Genomic DNA, 17,076 nt, shown 5'->3' with positions numbered 1-17,076 from the left:
TCCTCCCCACACACGCTCCCTCCAACGAAAACCTTTTATTTGGTGGGAGTGGAAAACTCAACAGGCTCAGAAGTGGGAATTTCAGTGACCTTTAGCTCAAGTAATACTAAAAACATTTAAAGAGAAGTGTGAGTAAATGGGAACCTTGTTGGGGGGAAGAATTAAAAGGAAGAAGGGATCCTCCCTCCGTGGCCAGAGGGGATGTTCTCAATACAATTTGCTGATTCAACATGCAGGTTGGTAATTTTCCAAGGAGTCCAGGGAAAGTTGGCTCTTCCCCTTTTCATGTAAAGCACTGAGAAAACAGCCAGGGGAATGCTGCTCTATTCCCTAATTCTTACTTTTATTATGTGTCAATGTTCATTTTAGTGTCAAACAAGGCAAAACAAAAGCTGCTTTTTAAGGTACAAAGAGTGTTTAATTGTAATTTGCTGTGATGTGCAAAAGGGTTTGGCCTGTTAACAGAGCTGCTTTGCAATTTAAAAACCATTATTTTGCAGAGTCTGGGTCTGTGGGTGATGGTAAACTTATCACAGCAATGGAAGGAAGAGCAGAGAGTGAGACTATGACTCTTTTCTTCAAAATACCATGAGCTTTTTGTCCTCATAACTTAAAATTTCATTCTGCTAAAATTCCAGGGTATATTAAAACAACTGAAGTAGGTGAAAATCCAGGCTCAGCTGATGGCACATCTGCATCAACACGTTACCTTGGCATGTCCCACATTGTCTTGCTTAAGTTAAATACGTCTTCATACTTCTCGTCGTATGTTCCTCGTCCCCGGATCTGTAGCTTGCAGGGCTTCTCCCCCAGCATTCCAGTAACGGTCATGGTGGTTTCATATTCAATGTCACTCCTAAAATGCAGAGGGAAAAGACAGTTCAGTTATACCTAGATGCAAATCTGGGTTTAAGGGTGAGATTAGTGGCTTTGTGGAGGAAAAAGGGGGACGTGGTGCCCTAAGACATGAACTGCTCCCACTCACAAGCACTGGTCTGTTATGGTGCTGTCAAGGCTATGGGTAACAATCTCGCTTCATAGTGTCACATCAGGATGTTTGAAGACATTAAAGACACCAGATTATTCATGTTGGAAAGAAGAGCTTGAGTATCTTCCTACTTGTGAAATTCTATTTTACCTCGTTTCCCCCAAAATAAGACCTACCCCATAAATAAGCCCTAGCAGGATTTTCAGGATGCTTGAAACATAAACCCTATGACAAAAATAAGCCCTAGTTACAGTTCATTTTAAATGTCAATTTCAATAGCGTCCAGGCAGCTATACATGTGTAAAAGTAATACGTTTTGGAGCAAAAACTCATATAAAACCCTCTCTTATTTTCAGGGAAACAGGGTAGTTAGATAAACAAAAGGAAGCTCTGCTGGGGGGAGTGTTTGGGAGCAGGTGCCTGTGCTGCCTTTCTGTGCAAACTCATCCCTGTGACAAAGTTTGAAACTGAGAAGTTTCCATCAGTTCCCCCAAGACCTGGGGCAGTCAGTGGAGTCCAGATTGTAACTGAACATCAAAAAGCTTACACCAGGTGGAGTTCTGCACCGCGTGCAAGTCTTACAGCAGGATTTGCCCAAGGCCGACGCTCCCCAGCGCTCCTGAGACTGCTCTGAAGACCTCTGTGTCTGTCACAGCGGCCTGAGGCAAGAGCCCTTTCTGCCAGACAACCTTGAGTTTTTCCTCCCCATAACAAAATTCCCCTGCAGGCAGATCACTGATTTCAGCAGGTGAATAATTAAAATCACCTCACCCATTGTATGTAATTATTGACTAATGCCACGCTGCTCCTGAGCTTTCCCGTGTCGGGAATTCTTTGTCTGGAGCTGAAGACCGAGCTGACTGCTCTACAGCAACATCTTTGCTTCCAGGCACAATACTTAGTGTCAGACACAAAGAGGCCTTTTTGACCATATTCACAAGAACTCCAGAAGAATTTAGACAGTGAGGACTCTCTGGCAGCTGCTCGGGGCTTTGTCCTGCTGAGACTTTAGTGGCTCCAGCCATTGGGATCTCAGGTCCAGTTCCAGGGAGCCCGAAGTTGGGACAGCAACGTGTCACCTGGAGTGTGAAATGTGCCTATTGACAGCGGTCAGTTCACTGTGACCACCGGGGTGGACTTGTCTTCCACTTTCTGGCACCTTGTGTCAACTTCCATTACAAGTTCTTTTCTTGGAAGCTGAATTTTCTAAGAGGAGCTGTAGCTCTCTAATTAGAGCGAAGAAATTAATGGTTTTGGGTCAATCCTCTGTCTGACCTCAACAAAAGCTTATGATAAGATCTCCATAAACATAATTAGAACAATATTAGATGTTTATAGGACAAAGTCATTGTCATCTGCTCCCTTCTGTTCTTTGCTGTCATTTGCCTGCAGCTCACATTGTTGTGTAGAAAACCTTTGGACTAGAGACAACAAAAATACATTGATTTTCTTTTTCTTTCTCAAACATGGACAAGACTTATGCTAAACACTGCACCAGGCTAAACAAGGGTAAAACAAATTGTATCATGGCAGTAAAATAACATTTTGCTCTATTTACTTCAGGAGGTATTCTGAATGCACGTAGGGAAGCAAAGACATTCAAAAGGTTTGAGAGAGAAGCCACATAAATAATAATGAAGGATCCCTGAGACTGAGTGCAGGAGACATTGCGCTTTCCTGCATGGCAAACAGATGCTTTACTGGAATTCTGAGCTACTCCAGACACGTTTCTCCCTCTGTCCTAGTAAAGTGCTGGTTGCATAAAGGACTCAACTGTTGTATCAGCCTATGCACTGAGCTATAGGCCTGAGACTTGTCCTCCGTTGATGACATTGCCCTAAAGAAAGGGATTTTATCCAGTGGTACATAGAGCAGTGTGATTTCGAGTGGCTAAATCTAAAGTCTGAAATTCTGGTGCCGGTTCCAAAAGAAATCTCATAGAAAGGAGCAGTTTGGGGAACACGATTATGTGGAAAATGTACCAGCTGGGAGCCTGGGACTGGCAAGTGGGAGAAGCAAAATGAGCAGGCTGGGAACACAAGAATGGAACAGAACTGCTCTTTGCTTTCAGTGGCCATTGCTCTTTGCTTTCAGTGGCCACTCACACCCCAAGTCTGGGCTTGATAGGGAGTACCAGCAAGATTTCAGTCCTGTTATAATAACGGTACCTTGCAGTAAAGCTGATGTGCAAAGTCTCTGTGGTAGGCTGGTCCCCTTCACGTGCCTCCAAAATGCCGGTAGTAGGGGAGATAGAAAACACTTCCAGGTCGTTTTGCCTTTCCTGTTCATCTGCAATGAAAGAAGCAAATATCAAATAAAACAATACAAGCAATACAAGGCCCTTTGTGTGTGTGCAGCATGTTGCACTCAAAACAATGCATCTCCTTGCCAGCCAACTAATAAATCACATCTTGCACTGCCAGAGGCTTTCTGTGTGTGTGGCCAGTTTCTGTTTTCATCCTCGGATCAAGGGGAGCGATCAATAGCCCCCACGTCAAAATAACAAGCCCCTGATCTTCTTTCCTTTGCAGCCCATCTGTTAACATCACTAGGCACAAGCTCAACCCGAACTCGTGAGGAGCTGCTGCTTCTCGTTGCCTCTTAGGATTGAGTTATGAATGAGCAAAGGATGTTCATGACTTGTGAGGGTTGTGATTTGATCTTTTGGTTACATCTGGAGTAACTGCTGAAATCGGTAAAGATACACTGATGTAAAAAGAGAGGAAAGAGACAAAGCCCAGATAAGTGAGAACAGAGGCAGATCTGATATGTTTTTAGCCAACATCGTCACGTATTGGCTATATATTGAGCAAGTGCAGTCTTGCTACATAAAACCACTGAACAGTGAGACTGTATAACAAGGAAACCCAGTTGCAAACCCAGAATACCCAGCGAAGCAGTCCAGTAGCTCCTGCAGCCACTCCTGTTACACAGGAAGACGTGTTCGGTCTCGGTCTGTGCCACAAAGCAGGTCTTGAAATCAACCGTGTGGCAGGAGAGCTCCAGCACTGGAACAGTGAGGTACGCGGTCACCGGGACCAGCTGCAAAAGAGGAAAAAACCACCAACTCCACATCATTTTTGTGGGGCTTTCATAATATCTGCTGTAGCTGGATCGTTCTTAGCTCAAGCACTGAATTAAGAGCCATTGTTCTGTGTTCTTTTGCAATAATCAATTCCCCTTTCTACAGCTTTGTGCGAATTAAGTTGTTGCTTGTTTTACAGTTTTGGGACAGGTTTTCAAAGCTGACGCTGTGGTCTTGATGAAGTAACACGGAGTGAACGTTCTGATTTGTTATTAAGGTTTTCTGAGGAGATGCAGACATTACAGCATCTCCTCATCCCTTAGGGCTGAATATGGCCCACTGTGAGTCATTCCATTTGTGCAGATTGCCCAAGATTATTATTAAGTTGACTTTATTTTAGAGATGGTGGTTGGATCTTACGCAGAAATACCTCGTATGAAAAATAAGAGTTCCTGCAGCGTACTGGAACTGCTGAAGGCCTGGGGGGTTTATAGCTTTCCATCTGGAAGAGATTGGTCTGTAAATGTGTGTGGGCTGTGACGCCAGCACAAGAGTTAGAGCTGAGGGGACTCAAGAAGCGCTGGGCGCTGCAGGAGGCCACGGCTGGTGACTCGGGCACTCACACAGGCCTGGTCCCACGTCTCACAAAAGGATGTTGAGGGTCATGCTGTGGCTGGGGTGCTGCACTCAGATGGAGCCACATCATCCAGGTCATTGTGCTCTGCATAGAGCTGTGCTATGAGCACCAGGGCGCTGACCCAACACTGCTCTGTCCAGCTGAGAGAAACCTGCAACAGAGACCTCTCGCCTTTTGAAAATCCTCACAACAGGAAAGCCCTGGAGGTGCTGGAGCGAGTTGAGAGAAGGGAATGGAGCTGGGGAAGGGGCTGGAGCACAAGTGTGATGGGAGCGGCTGAGGGACCTGGGGGTTCAGCTGGAGAACAGGAGCTGAGGGGAGACCTTCTGATCTCTGAACTGCCTGAAAGGAGCTTGGAGCATGGAGGGGGTTGGTCTCTTCTCCCAAGTAACAGGATGAGAGGAAATGGCCTCAAATCGCCCCAGGGAAGGTTTAGATTGGACATTAGGAAACATTTCTTCCTGGGAAGGGTTGTCACGCATTGGAACAGGCTGCCCAGGGCAGTGGTGGAGTCACCACCCCTGGAAGGGTTTAAAAGGCTTGTAGATGAGGTTCTTAGGGACATGGTTTAGTGACAGTGTTGGGTTAATGGTTGGACTTGATGATCTCAAGCATTTCTTCCAAACAAAATGGTTCTATGATTCTATTAAATCTCAGCCATTCACTTTAACTGGATGACACCATTTACTCTAGAGATGGATGTATTTCAAAGCTGAGTAAATCCTACAGGACATTCATTCTGAGTCAGAGGTGCTGACAAAACACAGCCCTGTCTCGGGGCCCAGAGATCTCCTCCTGATCTTACCTGGGTAGTGCGGTTACTATATTCAATGACCAGATTTTGATTAAACTTCAGCTTTCTCTCTCCGTTCTCACACTGGAGCACTTGGACTCCGGGAAGCAGCTGGGTGTCTGGCAAACGTTGATATGTAAGTAACTCCGGGGTTGCGTGGAACGACACTTTCACCTGTGGGAAGAGGAACTCAAATGACCGTCACATAAGAAGACACTGTGTGCAGGAAATCCAAAACAAACACTGCTCAAAGGCCCGGGCGCACATTTTCCCACTGGAGCCCAAAGGTGGCTGCCAGCAACCAAATTCCCATTGGAACAACGCATTATAATTAAAGAAAAAACGCAGCTATTTCCTATGAATCCAGTACACAGAGGTGGAGCGTAAAGGTGAACAGCTGATCTCTGAACCACGGGGAGAAAGTCTCCAGCCAAACAAAGGTTCTAAATTCCCAAGGTTACAAATGCCATATTCCCAAAGCTGCCTTAAACATATAAGTCATCTTCCTGCACACACAGAGTTAAGATGTGTGTGTCTATATGTCAAAATGAACACTGGAAAATGAGAAGCACACTTCAAAAATGCAGCTGTTACTCATTCTTTGCACCTTAGCTAATTCTTGACTCCAGGACTTCGTTTCCTTTAGTGTCATTTTGTATACTCAAAATTAACCAATTATTTTTCTGTGTGTGCTGCCTGCATCTAATTTGATGAAATGAGAGACTACAGTTTTTGGACATCTTTTAATTTGTCCAACATATATATGACTATTCATTTAGTTAAGCTTGAAAAACCACAGGGTTCTGTGGGAGTTTGCAACAGGTTGGAGTTGCTGAGAAAAGCACATCAGAGCCACTGGAGTAAAATATTTCACACCGGCAATATAGCAGACAAAAGTGCAGCAATGACCATCTGCTAATATACCACTATTTCCCCTGAAATGGGAAGATTTCTAGCCTGGTTGTGTTTTTCTTGTGGTTCATCTGGGCCAGGCTAACACCCCAATTACTAAACTGTCTATTCTGGCACAGGATTATTGTTTTTGAGCCTACCAGCGTGTTTTGCTGTGGATAAAGTACAAGTTGCGGCTGCTGTTCGTTTTCCTCCTTCTTGCTGTGGGATGTTTTGGTGCTCATTTTGGGATCTGTACTGGAAAGGCTGAAAGGCGTTGACAGAAGGAGCCTGAAGTACAGGGGAACCTTAGTGCAATTGAGGAGTTTCAAACTCTGAGTCATTACCGAATCTGTCAAAACCTGGAGGAGAGATGATTCCAAACCGGTCAGAGAGGTTTGTGTTAGTCTGTCTGGTCATTCAGCACCACCAGGATCTGAAGGACTTTACCCCAAAACACCACAGTATTTTCTACTTATGTTCTTTCAAAATGTCATGAGTAAAAAAATCATGAATAATGTAATAAAGTTTAGAAGTCTTTGAATGTCAAGGGTCACAGAAACTGACCACGCTGCTCTGAGTGACTCATTCCATTAGAACTTTATGTCCTGAAAATAAGTACTTATTCTTCTACTTAAAAACTCCTCTATGAAGAAAGAGAAAGACAGATAGTTCAGTGGTGGACTTGGAACTGCCAGATTAATGGTTGGACTTGATGATCTTCAAGGTTTCTTCCAACCCAGTTATATGATTCTATGATATAAAATAGGCATTGTCTGAGCTCAGCTTCGCTTATCCTGGCTAATAAGCACTTGTAGCCCTTTTGTTTTACCCACCATGTTACAAGCAATATGGAAAATTGCCTTGAGGCTACCGGTGATAAAGATGCATTTTAAAATCAAACCACGTGCATACAGCTCTGAATTCTCATAGCAGCACAGCAACACAAACCAGCTGAATATATCATGGTGGGAAATACTTACTCCTAACAGAGACTGGTCTGGTACAAGATCACTTGCCATCGAATGAAAAACCACTTCTCCATTGCGATCCGTGTCTACTCTTAACCTGTGTAAAGAACCGGAGCTGGTCGGAGTCCCGCCCTCCACACCGACTCGTTCTGCGAGCATAACAGTTGTTGTGTGACGATACTCACTGAGCGTGTATGACAAAACCTTGCAAGTCTACTCGTAACGGTGGAACGTCGTAGCCATCCCTGCGATGCACTTTGTTTGACACTGTCTTTGCGAGCTGACAATAAAAAAACAGAAACGATGTATAAACTGATAGCACCAAAAGCTGAAGTCCTACTTGTAGCCCGAGAGGCTTGTTAGCCAAAATAGGATCCTGCTTGGCAATGTGTTGCCTGTTTTTAAGACGTGATGGGAACACGCAAGGAACAGCAAAAGCAAAGCAGTAGTTGAACTCTGAATGGCTGTGGTTAACACGGACGCAGATATTTCTTCCTCTGGGAGTCAGGAACATTAGGGATGCTTTTATTAAATATTCTATTATCATTCATTCATTACACCTTATACCTTTGCAATGATTCACATCAGGTCCTCCTTCCCCTCTACTCTGCCCTGGTGAGACCACACCTGGAATATTGTGTCCAGTTCTGGGCCCCTCAGTTCCAGCAGGACAGGGAACTGCTGGAGAGAGTCCAGCGTAGGGCAACCAAGATGCTGAAGGGAGTGGAGCACCTCCCTTATGAAGAAAGGCTGAGGGAGCTGGGGCTCTTTAGTTTGGAGAAGAGGAGACTAAGGGGGGACCTCATTAATGTTTATAAATATATAAAGGGTGAGTGCCATGAGGATGGAGCCAGGCTCTTCTCGGTGGCAAACAATGATAGGACAAGGGGTAACGGGATCAAGCTGGAACACAAGAGGTTCCGCTTAAACTTGAGAAAAAACTTCTTCTCAGTGAGGTGCCAGAGCCTGGCCCAGGCTGCCCAGGGAGGTTGTGGAGTCTCCTTCTCTGCAGACATTCAAAACCCGCCTGGACATGTTCCTGTGCGACCTCACCTGGGTGTTCCTGCTCCAGCAGGGGGATTGGACTGGATGATCTTTTGAGGTCCCTTCCAATCCCAAACATACTGTGATACTGTGAATCACAGAGCAATTCATAAAACATTATTCAAGCCTCACATTCGCCTGTGAGCTGCACTTGCAGTTGTTGAAGAGGAAGTTTCCCAGAGGAGAGATACGCTGTCCAAATTCACACAGGAAGGTAGATGCAGAGCCAGGAACAGAACTCAGCAGTCCCGAGTCTCAGGCCCATTGTTAACTATTGTTATCAATAAATCCTGATGTTGTGATAGCGTTTCAAACCCGGGCCTTTCGTCTGGGGTCTGCTGCACCAGACAATGCAAGACGACGGTGACATTCCCGCCCCAGAACGCTTCCAAGCTCAAAGGCAAACGCAACGAACGAACAACCCTCATTCAGGAAGGATGTACAGGACTGTTTTTACAGCCTGGCCAGGTACACAGTGGCCTGGGCATAAATCACAGGAAGGGAAAGGATTCTTTTCTAGCTATCTTTAGTGATAGTCACCTTACCTCGTTGTCTAGGCTCATGAAACCCAGCACAAACCCTTCGCACTGCGCCTCAGACACGGCCTCTGGCAGGGCGCAGGGGGCGAAGGAGATGGAAACGAAGATGCTGCCACCTCCTGGAACCACCTGCAGCAGAGACACAACTGTTTGGCAGGGCAGGAGCTGATGAGATTGCGACAGCAGAGTTGCACAAGCAGCATGAAGTCCCCTGGGGATGGGCCATGCTCAGGCTTGCGCTAAAATGATGACATGCGACAAGAAAACTGGCTTAATTATTTCGGCTGCAAATATCGGTGTAGCTGCTTTTTAGCATCAACACAGTCACAAAACAGCTCCCTAAGTACACAAACACATGTATATACCTGTTTGTTTGTTTAAAAATATGCAGTTCTGCCCACTCTTACTCCGTGGCTAATTCAGATGATTCTCTCACAACCGACAGCACTCACAGATACAAGGGACAGTTTTTGAAGAGTTACAAATGCGAATTAAGGTTATTTTACAGTTCAATTTACTCTTGGCTATTTTTCTATTTTACATGACAGCAGGGAATATAATCAAATGCACTAGCCAGCTACAGTGGATTTTATGGGATTTACAGGTTGAATAGATTCTGTTTTCTTTAGGTTTAAATCCTGCTTTAGGATTAAATCCTGCTATTGCTGCAGAAAAACCTTTGCCATCTCCCTGCAGAGCCAATTCATGTCAAACTTGAAAGCTTGAGGGTCACATGGTACATTCTGCTCTCAGCTTAGTGCTCTACAAACTCCCCCACTTCATGTGATCACAGGGTGAGATGTGGTGACCTGTTGGATCAGCCTTGGGTGGCAAGACCCTGTCCCAGGTTGGCCAGAGAGGTGGTAGATGAACCATCCCTGGAGACATCCCAGGCCAGGCTGGACGGGGCTCTGAGCAACCTGAGCTGGTGAAGATGTCCCTGCTCATGGCAGGGGTGGCACTGGATGAGCTTTGAAAGTCCCTTCCAACCCAAACTGTTCTATGATTCTACATTGGGTAGAAGCAAAACCAGCTCAGCTCTCCTCATACTGTGTTCCCCTGCTCATAGTGGTGAGGAGCACAACAAAGCTCTGCTTAAGGTCTAGAAGGGCCAGAGCAGAGCTAGTAACCTCTGTCACGTCCTATAACACTGCAGGGTCTGTGGATTGTGGTCTCAGAGAGCTTAGTTGCTCAGACATGGATTTAAGCCAGGCCTGGCCAGCTGTGCTGCACAACATCTGAACTAGCAGATTTTCTTGGAGCAATAGCAGAAACACAGAGAACGTTTCTGCAGAGGAACACCTGAGCAACTGCACAGGCATCAGCCGCACCCCACATGGGCCAAGCTCCCTGGAAGTCTCCACAACAAGGCACTTGTTTATCTGAACTATCTCAGCCTCGCTCACCCCAGAGCTGACTGCCGGCTTCATTTCTTTGAGAATGCCATTTCTGTAATTATTTCTTTTATGTAATCTTTAGCTCATTCTAACTTGTAACTGAAACCCTTTGGCAAAAACTTGCTAATATTTAAGGATTAAAACTGACACACTGGTGTTTGGGACAACACTGTCACTCAGATCTTTCCAGTGCTCTCTTTGCTTATTTTATTCCTAAAGAATTGTGACACTGTGGCCCAGCTCTGCCACATCTACTTGGCAAATCTTCCCTGGTTAAATAACACGCTTCCAAAGCTCCAGGCTGGATGGTTCCCACCTAATGCCACTCATTTCACCAAGGCAACCCAAATGAGAAGATGAGATGCCATTCTAGGCAGACTAGTGTTGTCATCACTTAAAAGAATGAATCCTGTCTGCAATTGCTAACCTAAAGAGATATAAATCGTTTCAGCTTTAGGTCAGTCTGCTCATATAACAAAGAGTGACTTGCCAAACACCTAATCATGAACTACAGATGCTACTGACCTTGCAGCTTTAGATATTTTGAAGCCCACACAATTAGTTGAGTCTTGCTTTAACACATCTCTCAAGACTATTGGACAAAGTGTCCTTTAGCTGAATGTTGCTCGTTATATGCTAAGAGGATTATGTAATGCAATACGTAAATGTGTAACCAATTGGCTCTTTAGCATGTGAACGTAGTGATAAGATTTTGTGTATAATACATTCTACTTTTCTTGCTGGCATGCTGGCTTATTCCAGCACCCAGGCTTGCACAGCTCTGTAATAAACATGGTATCTCGTCTCTGTGTGCTAAACCTGGTAAAGAACCCTGTTTTGAGACAACATTAGTTCAACTGAACACCAATTTCCAATCAACAATTAACTGCTCAAATATAGGTGGGACACTTTCTATTTTTCTGTTGACTTCGCAAACTCTTCTTATTGTCATCTTCAAGATCCCAAAGCCTCTCAGCCTAGTGTTTCACTGTCTAGTAACCTCTACCCCAAAGCAACCTCCTCCTCCTTCTTTCTCCTGTGTTCTGCAGAAAAGATGCTAAATCTAAGGAAAAAGAAAATGTAAAGGCTTACTATCTGTCTCGGAGTAATGGAGTAGGGGTTGTCTGCAGGAATCCCTTCATGAGGTCGTATAAGTACAGAGACAATTTTTTGTACTGTAGGTTCCTGAGTGATGATCTCCTGTTCTTCACCGTCAGCGTCTGAAGGCTGCGGGGACACAAGGGTGGGGAATGGTTAAAGCTGTTACGCTGCAGAGCAGGAATGCAAGTGAAGTGTACAGGGAACTGCTGCACTAGGCAGTAAGCACGGCCAGCTCCAGTTTCTGCCTTTCTGGCACAAAATCTGGACACGTGGATGTGTCCCGTACATTAATTTTTTCATGCCTAGGTTTGCTCTCCTGAAACCGCTCCTGAACCCCTTGGAAAAAGTGCACGTCTGGGTCCTGTTCTGCTAAGAGAAGCACTCGACTGTAATATTTCTGGCCCATTATACAAACCAGCACTCTAGGGCAATAACTTCCCCTTGTTGCACAAGAAAGTTTGGAGGTGTACTCAAAACAACTATGCATTCTGAGCTGAAACAGAGGAGAGATGATTTTAAATATATTCTCTGCAAAGCTTTGCCAGATAAAGTTATATCTTCTGTATGATACCTTCTCCCTGTCACTCCCAGCCCTTCAGGGCAGTAAAAGGCCATATTAAATACCTCCAAAATATTAGCTGCAATTGGAATTGCAAACTTTGCAGATTAGATTCTGCTCCCTGGCTACAGCACCCATTGACACCCTAGAGCACCTATAAGTGGACCTAAATTGAGGAGTGTCAGTTATCTTAACGCTTTCATGAAAAATGGCATTAGTTTGTCAATGACAAGATTTTTAAGAATATCATCTGATCATCTGCTTTAAGAACTTTACGAAAAGGAAAAGCTGAACAGCTATTTGCTATGGCTTGTTCTGTAAACTTCTTGCTGATACCCATAGCCCTCTACCCACATATTGCTTTTTTGGCTGTGAGAGGAGCTGACGTTTCTTTTAACAATCCAGTTCTAAGTTACAAGTCATATCGCATGTTGTTGTTTTCAGCCTTTCATGCCAAGAAACCCAACATGTATCTCAGCAGCAGCATAAAAACCAGACTAACAGCTGACCTCATCTGTGGTTTGCAGAGCTGGATCAACGCTTCCGCAGGGAACGGCAGTTTGATCCAACTTTACCTCGATCTCGGAGTCTAAGTTGCTACCAATTGATGGAGTCTCTTTTTCATCCGTGTCCTTAAGAGGAAAAGGGTCTCCAAAGAACAGCAACAGGTCCACCAGCTTCGTATTGTCTTTGTCTTCATTATAAGTTTGCCAGTCCAGGCGGATGTCTGAATTAGAAAGGAGAAAAGACAATTATTTCTGGTCATTGAGAAGACTCATAGCTTAGTTGGTACCAGAGCACAAGATCAAGTAACAGATTTGTCTCTAGCAACTGGATTTGTGTTAAAGCACATCTTGAGCTTTCCATGCCTACTGTAAACTGAAATGATTTAAGACCGTGTGTACTATGCCCTTATTATAGCTTGTCTGCTCTCTAACTCCTAAACTATTCTTTCATTAACATTAAGATAAATCATGAGTGTTTTGTTTGTTAAGTAAATGTGTTGGGTGTCATTCAGGAAGAAGAAGAAACCTTTACTCTGAAGAGCTTAAAATCTCACTCAAGAGATAAAAAGACTAAACACAGAAGAGCCAGATGATGCCACTAAGAAGCAGGCAGCGTGTCTGAGTGATCAGGGTTAGTGCTGTAAGAGGTTTACAAAAATAGGATGGAAAATCCTGAATGCCCATCATTTCAATGAATGAAAACCCACGACAGGATGTGCTGTTTCATAGTAGTAACATGTCAAATCAATTACATTAGTTCTACTACGCTCTGGGTGGTTTACCCGCTTTACTCTTGCAGAAAACAAACTAATATTCATGGCAGTAATACCATAATGATAAACACCACTATGCACATAAAGACCTGACAACACGTACTATTGTTCTGTACTAGCCAAGTCAGAAAACAGCTTAGAAACTCTCTTACATAGTTATTATTTTTACAAAAAACATCTTAATTAGGAAACAAGAACATCAGTTAATTAACATGCTAACGGGTTCTGGTTTTATTATTATAAGGAATGCAATGCAGGTGTTGATATTCACTGTACAAAAGTCAGTCTTACCAAAGGGAGTAGGATTGTTGAGCTGGACCCTCCGAAAGACGGGACGCCCGTCAGAGACGTGAGTGCCAAACCTGCGGGAGGAAGCCTTGTTATCAGTACACACAGAAAATAGTCAATGCCTGAAATAATTTTCCATTAGAGAACTGTTTAAAAGTGGAAACCTATCTGGCTGCACCGGTAGACTGTTAATAGCAGCTATCAGGTAAAGTCATGTGAAGTACAATATTTCTGTATTTAATCAGCTTATTTCTTCTGATTTTATTAGTTGTCTCAGACGTTTCACGGCCAACACGTGAAGTCAGCTTTTGGGAAAGACTCCACAGCAAAGTGACCCAGATTCCCAGGTGCATAAGGTATTTTTTATGGTGGATTGCTAAATCTGTGTTCTGGGCCCCATTATAGAGTTGACACTGCAAATGCTCTTGGCTGCTGTGTGACACTGTCCTGCCTCTGTTTACCTGGGGGCTCCAGGTAAATGGACAGGGAGAAATGAACTGACAAGGAGAAGTGCCACCCTGTAGCAGTTCCCATCTCCACAGAGTCAGATGAGGCTGGAATGGGGGAAATTCTGTGACTGGAAGCCCAGAACAGTGATTGCTGGTAAACCTGAGAAGGTTTGTACGCAGATTATTTTCTAATTAAGCTGGCAGAGACAAATGTATTGGTATCACAGAAGGAGACACTATATCTTGACAGTCACTTTGCTGACCTTCTCATTATATCAAAGAGATGGGAATAAGCGTGTATGTTGGCTATAGTCTAATAATATTAAATTCTCTGACTTCTATGATAGTATTTTGGAATATACCTGATCATAGGTTGCTCTGTTTGTGGTCCTGTCATCTGCAGGAAGATTGGACAGCCTGTCACAGTCATTCGCATTGGAATTAATTTTGGTTCTAAGTCTCCCACCTATTAAAAATGAATTTTTTGCTATTAAATCAAGAGGAAACTTTAGGTCTCTAGGTTACAAAGTCTTGAAAACTGATTGGATTTTCAAATGTTTTTTAATTGGTTTCTTTTGACAGCACTTAAGCTACATACTAATGAAAACTCTTCTCAGCAGGAGAATGCAACACCTCATACATTCATGACCTTCCCTGACGCTTTTCCATACAACACAATATATTGTATTGGTAGAGTAACGCACTGGCCAGCTACCAGACAGATTTTATAAATCAAATCTGCTTCAATCATTTTAAAGGCACATGAAAACCCCCCAAGGGATAAACACGTTACCCCAAAACTAAACCATGCATTGTAAGCAAAAATAATCATTCCTTATATGCCACTGGAGGTAGCGATAGAGCAATATCTACCCTGAATTTTCACAGAAGTCCAAACAAATTGAAAATGTATTTTTAACAGAAAGGAATCTGGGAAATAGGATTGGCGTAGGATCTGCCATAGCAACACTTCACTTGGAACCGACGCCCCACCTACCATACAGACGAGATGATCCTGGTATTCTCCCCACATGTTGTTGTAAGCTGTTATTTCTATGATTAGCTGCTGGAAGGCCTTCAGAGTTCCCGTGGAAGGCTGGACATGGAAAGCTGCTCCCCTCCCATGAGACAGCACTGCTGCTGCGAACTCTGAAAGAGCACAGCAAAGAGGCATTTGATGAATTCTGAGGAAATGGAACAAAGTCAGCCTTTCAAAGAACATATAGGACTATATTTTTAGCTGGTGTTAATCAGCCTAATCTCACTGGTTTCCAAAACACCTGGGATCATTTACACAACCCACATTTATTCTACTTTACCGAGGTTCCCTTCTGCAGCAGGTTTTTGGTTTTGAGAGTTAGTTCTTGCAGGAGTTATTTCACAGGAAGACTCCCTTCCAGCAACCTGATGCAGGACTGTTTGAGATACACAAGGCACTAACTGGCTACATGACAACACACCCTCAATTTCAGAAAAAGAAAAATAAGCTGAATTTTTTGCTAACTCATTATCTTTCTAATAGCAGCTGTCTGCTTACCTTTGTGTGCTCTGCAACACAAAGAACTAATTACAAAGAGCAAGGCCTTTCCACATTCTGAGTCGCCTATCCTCCTAAACCAATAAGCTTGTCAGAACAGCATTTTCTCAATCTTAAGTACTAATTCAACAGCTGAAAAGCTCTGTCTTTGTAACAGATACGCTATGGCAAGGTACCAATATGTCCAAGTTTTATTTTGGATACAGGATACACATCCACACTTTACAGCATTTCGCTCCCATTTCCCCCCTCCCTGGGTCTCGTGTGGCTCCAAATATTATTACTTTTTCAGTTCAATACATCAGGAATGATGGATGGGCTGTGCTGTAGCTTTCCACAGTGGGGAGAGCATATAAAAGGGTTTGAGGGAGAAAAGTCTGCTGCAATGATATTGGGAGACTGCGGTGGAGGGAAATAGCCAAACGTTATGCGTGTCATAACCACCCATCTTCATTTCAAACCATTGGTTTCAAGAAAAATAAGAGGGAAAAAAGAGGGGGGGAAAAGGAGAGGGGGAGAAAGAGAAAAGAAGCAGGGCGAAAGAGAGAGATCGACCTCATGTTTGTGCAATGTGGGCTTGTAAACTCAAGAATGAATTGAGGAACTAAGTTATTTAACAGTGTAGACTTCGACAGATACTCCAAGAAATGATGTACCCAACTGGCACATTTAAGGCTGAATTTGTTAAGTCAGTTGGCTTTTGTCTTCTCTCCACTGTGGGGACAAACAGCTGGTCTCATACCTGACCGTGCTCTTCTGGCTGCATGTTTTGTGACAGGCCCTCGTCTTTTCAACAGCTGCCTTGAGGAGCTTGAGAAAATAAATAATAATAATTTAAAAAATCACAATGACAATTCTGTGAAAGGAGTAAATCTCTGCTAAAATAACAGCTCTACCTGAATCCTAAATTAATGGCCATTATAACCTGAAGAAGGACTGCGTACAAAGTATTTTTTTAAAGTAACATCCTTAAAAGCGAATCAGCTTCAGAGTTGTAAGGCTTTGCGTGCAATCTAACACAACAGAGCGGCCTTGGCTGGTGCAAACCAGCTCGTGTCCGTTGACAGCAACAGCGTTTTGCCATTTACAGCAGCTAAATCTGCAAGCTGTTTCTGCAGGAAACCTCAGCAGCAGGTTTCATCACCACAGTCGGAGTGAGAGCTTAAAAAACCCCAGCAGAGCACAGCAGAAAGTCTGTCTTGTGACAGAGGGAATAGCACTCCATCCTGATTTCAGATTTAATCCAGACCTAAATTAGTGATTGTGCAGAAAAGCAAGACTTACAGGCAGATTCCTTGTTCTGGAGTGAGCGAATAGCCAGTAAAATACTCAGCTTCTAGTTTGAATGGAGCACTGATGCCAGTGTGGTTGGTAAGAATTAACTGACGCTTTACTACATCTTTAAATGCAACTTCAGATCCAAAGTCCAAAAGAACATCACACGGGCTTTCGAATATTTGTCTTTTGTCACTGTCAGAAAAAAAAGTTACACTAGTATTGAAACATCAGTCTTATGTGCTTATGCCACAGATAATTTCAGTAGAGTTTAAAATATGCAATATGCAACGTGGTTGTGAT

The 17,076-nt window shown here is 43.7% G+C and overlaps 1 protein-coding gene across 1 annotated transcript in view; it reads right to left on the bottom strand.

Annotated features, from left to right (window-relative positions):
* Positions 1–396: 396 nt before the first annotated feature.
* Positions 397–17,076, bottom strand: part of DLEC1 (DLEC1 cilia and flagella associated protein) — a 44,421-nt gene continuing 27,741 nt past the window's right edge. Inside the window, exons 24-38 of the mRNA XM_065050351.1 lie at positions 16,783–16,968; positions 16,241–16,308; positions 14,959–15,110; positions 14,324–14,427; positions 13,516–13,586; positions 12,521–12,672; positions 11,378–11,512; positions 8,895–9,017; positions 7,491–7,585; positions 7,318–7,402; positions 6,496–6,696; positions 5,456–5,617; positions 3,877–4,030; positions 3,157–3,277; positions 397–856 (exon numbers count right to left, since the gene is read on the bottom strand). Of these exons, the coding sequence (XP_064906423.1) occupies positions 706–856; positions 3,157–3,277; positions 3,877–4,030; positions 5,456–5,617; positions 6,496–6,696; positions 7,318–7,402; positions 7,491–7,585; positions 8,895–9,017; positions 11,378–11,512; positions 12,521–12,672; positions 13,516–13,586; positions 14,324–14,427; positions 14,959–15,110; positions 16,241–16,308; positions 16,783–16,968 (1,960 nt within the window). The 3' untranslated portion in view covers positions 397–705. The remainder of the gene's footprint in view (positions 857–3,156; positions 3,278–3,876; positions 4,031–5,455; positions 5,618–6,495; positions 6,697–7,317; positions 7,403–7,490; positions 7,586–8,894; positions 9,018–11,377; positions 11,513–12,520; positions 12,673–13,515; positions 13,587–14,323; positions 14,428–14,958; positions 15,111–16,240; positions 16,309–16,782; positions 16,969–17,076) is intronic.

The sequence above is a fragment of the Columba livia genome, chromosome 2, assembly GCF_036013475.1.
Source record: "Columba livia isolate bColLiv1 breed racing homer chromosome 2, bColLiv1.pat.W.v2, whole genome shotgun sequence".
NCBI lineage: Eukaryota > Metazoa > Chordata > Aves > Columbiformes > Columbidae > Columba > Columba livia.
This window is presented reverse-complemented; position numbering and strand designations above follow the sequence as displayed.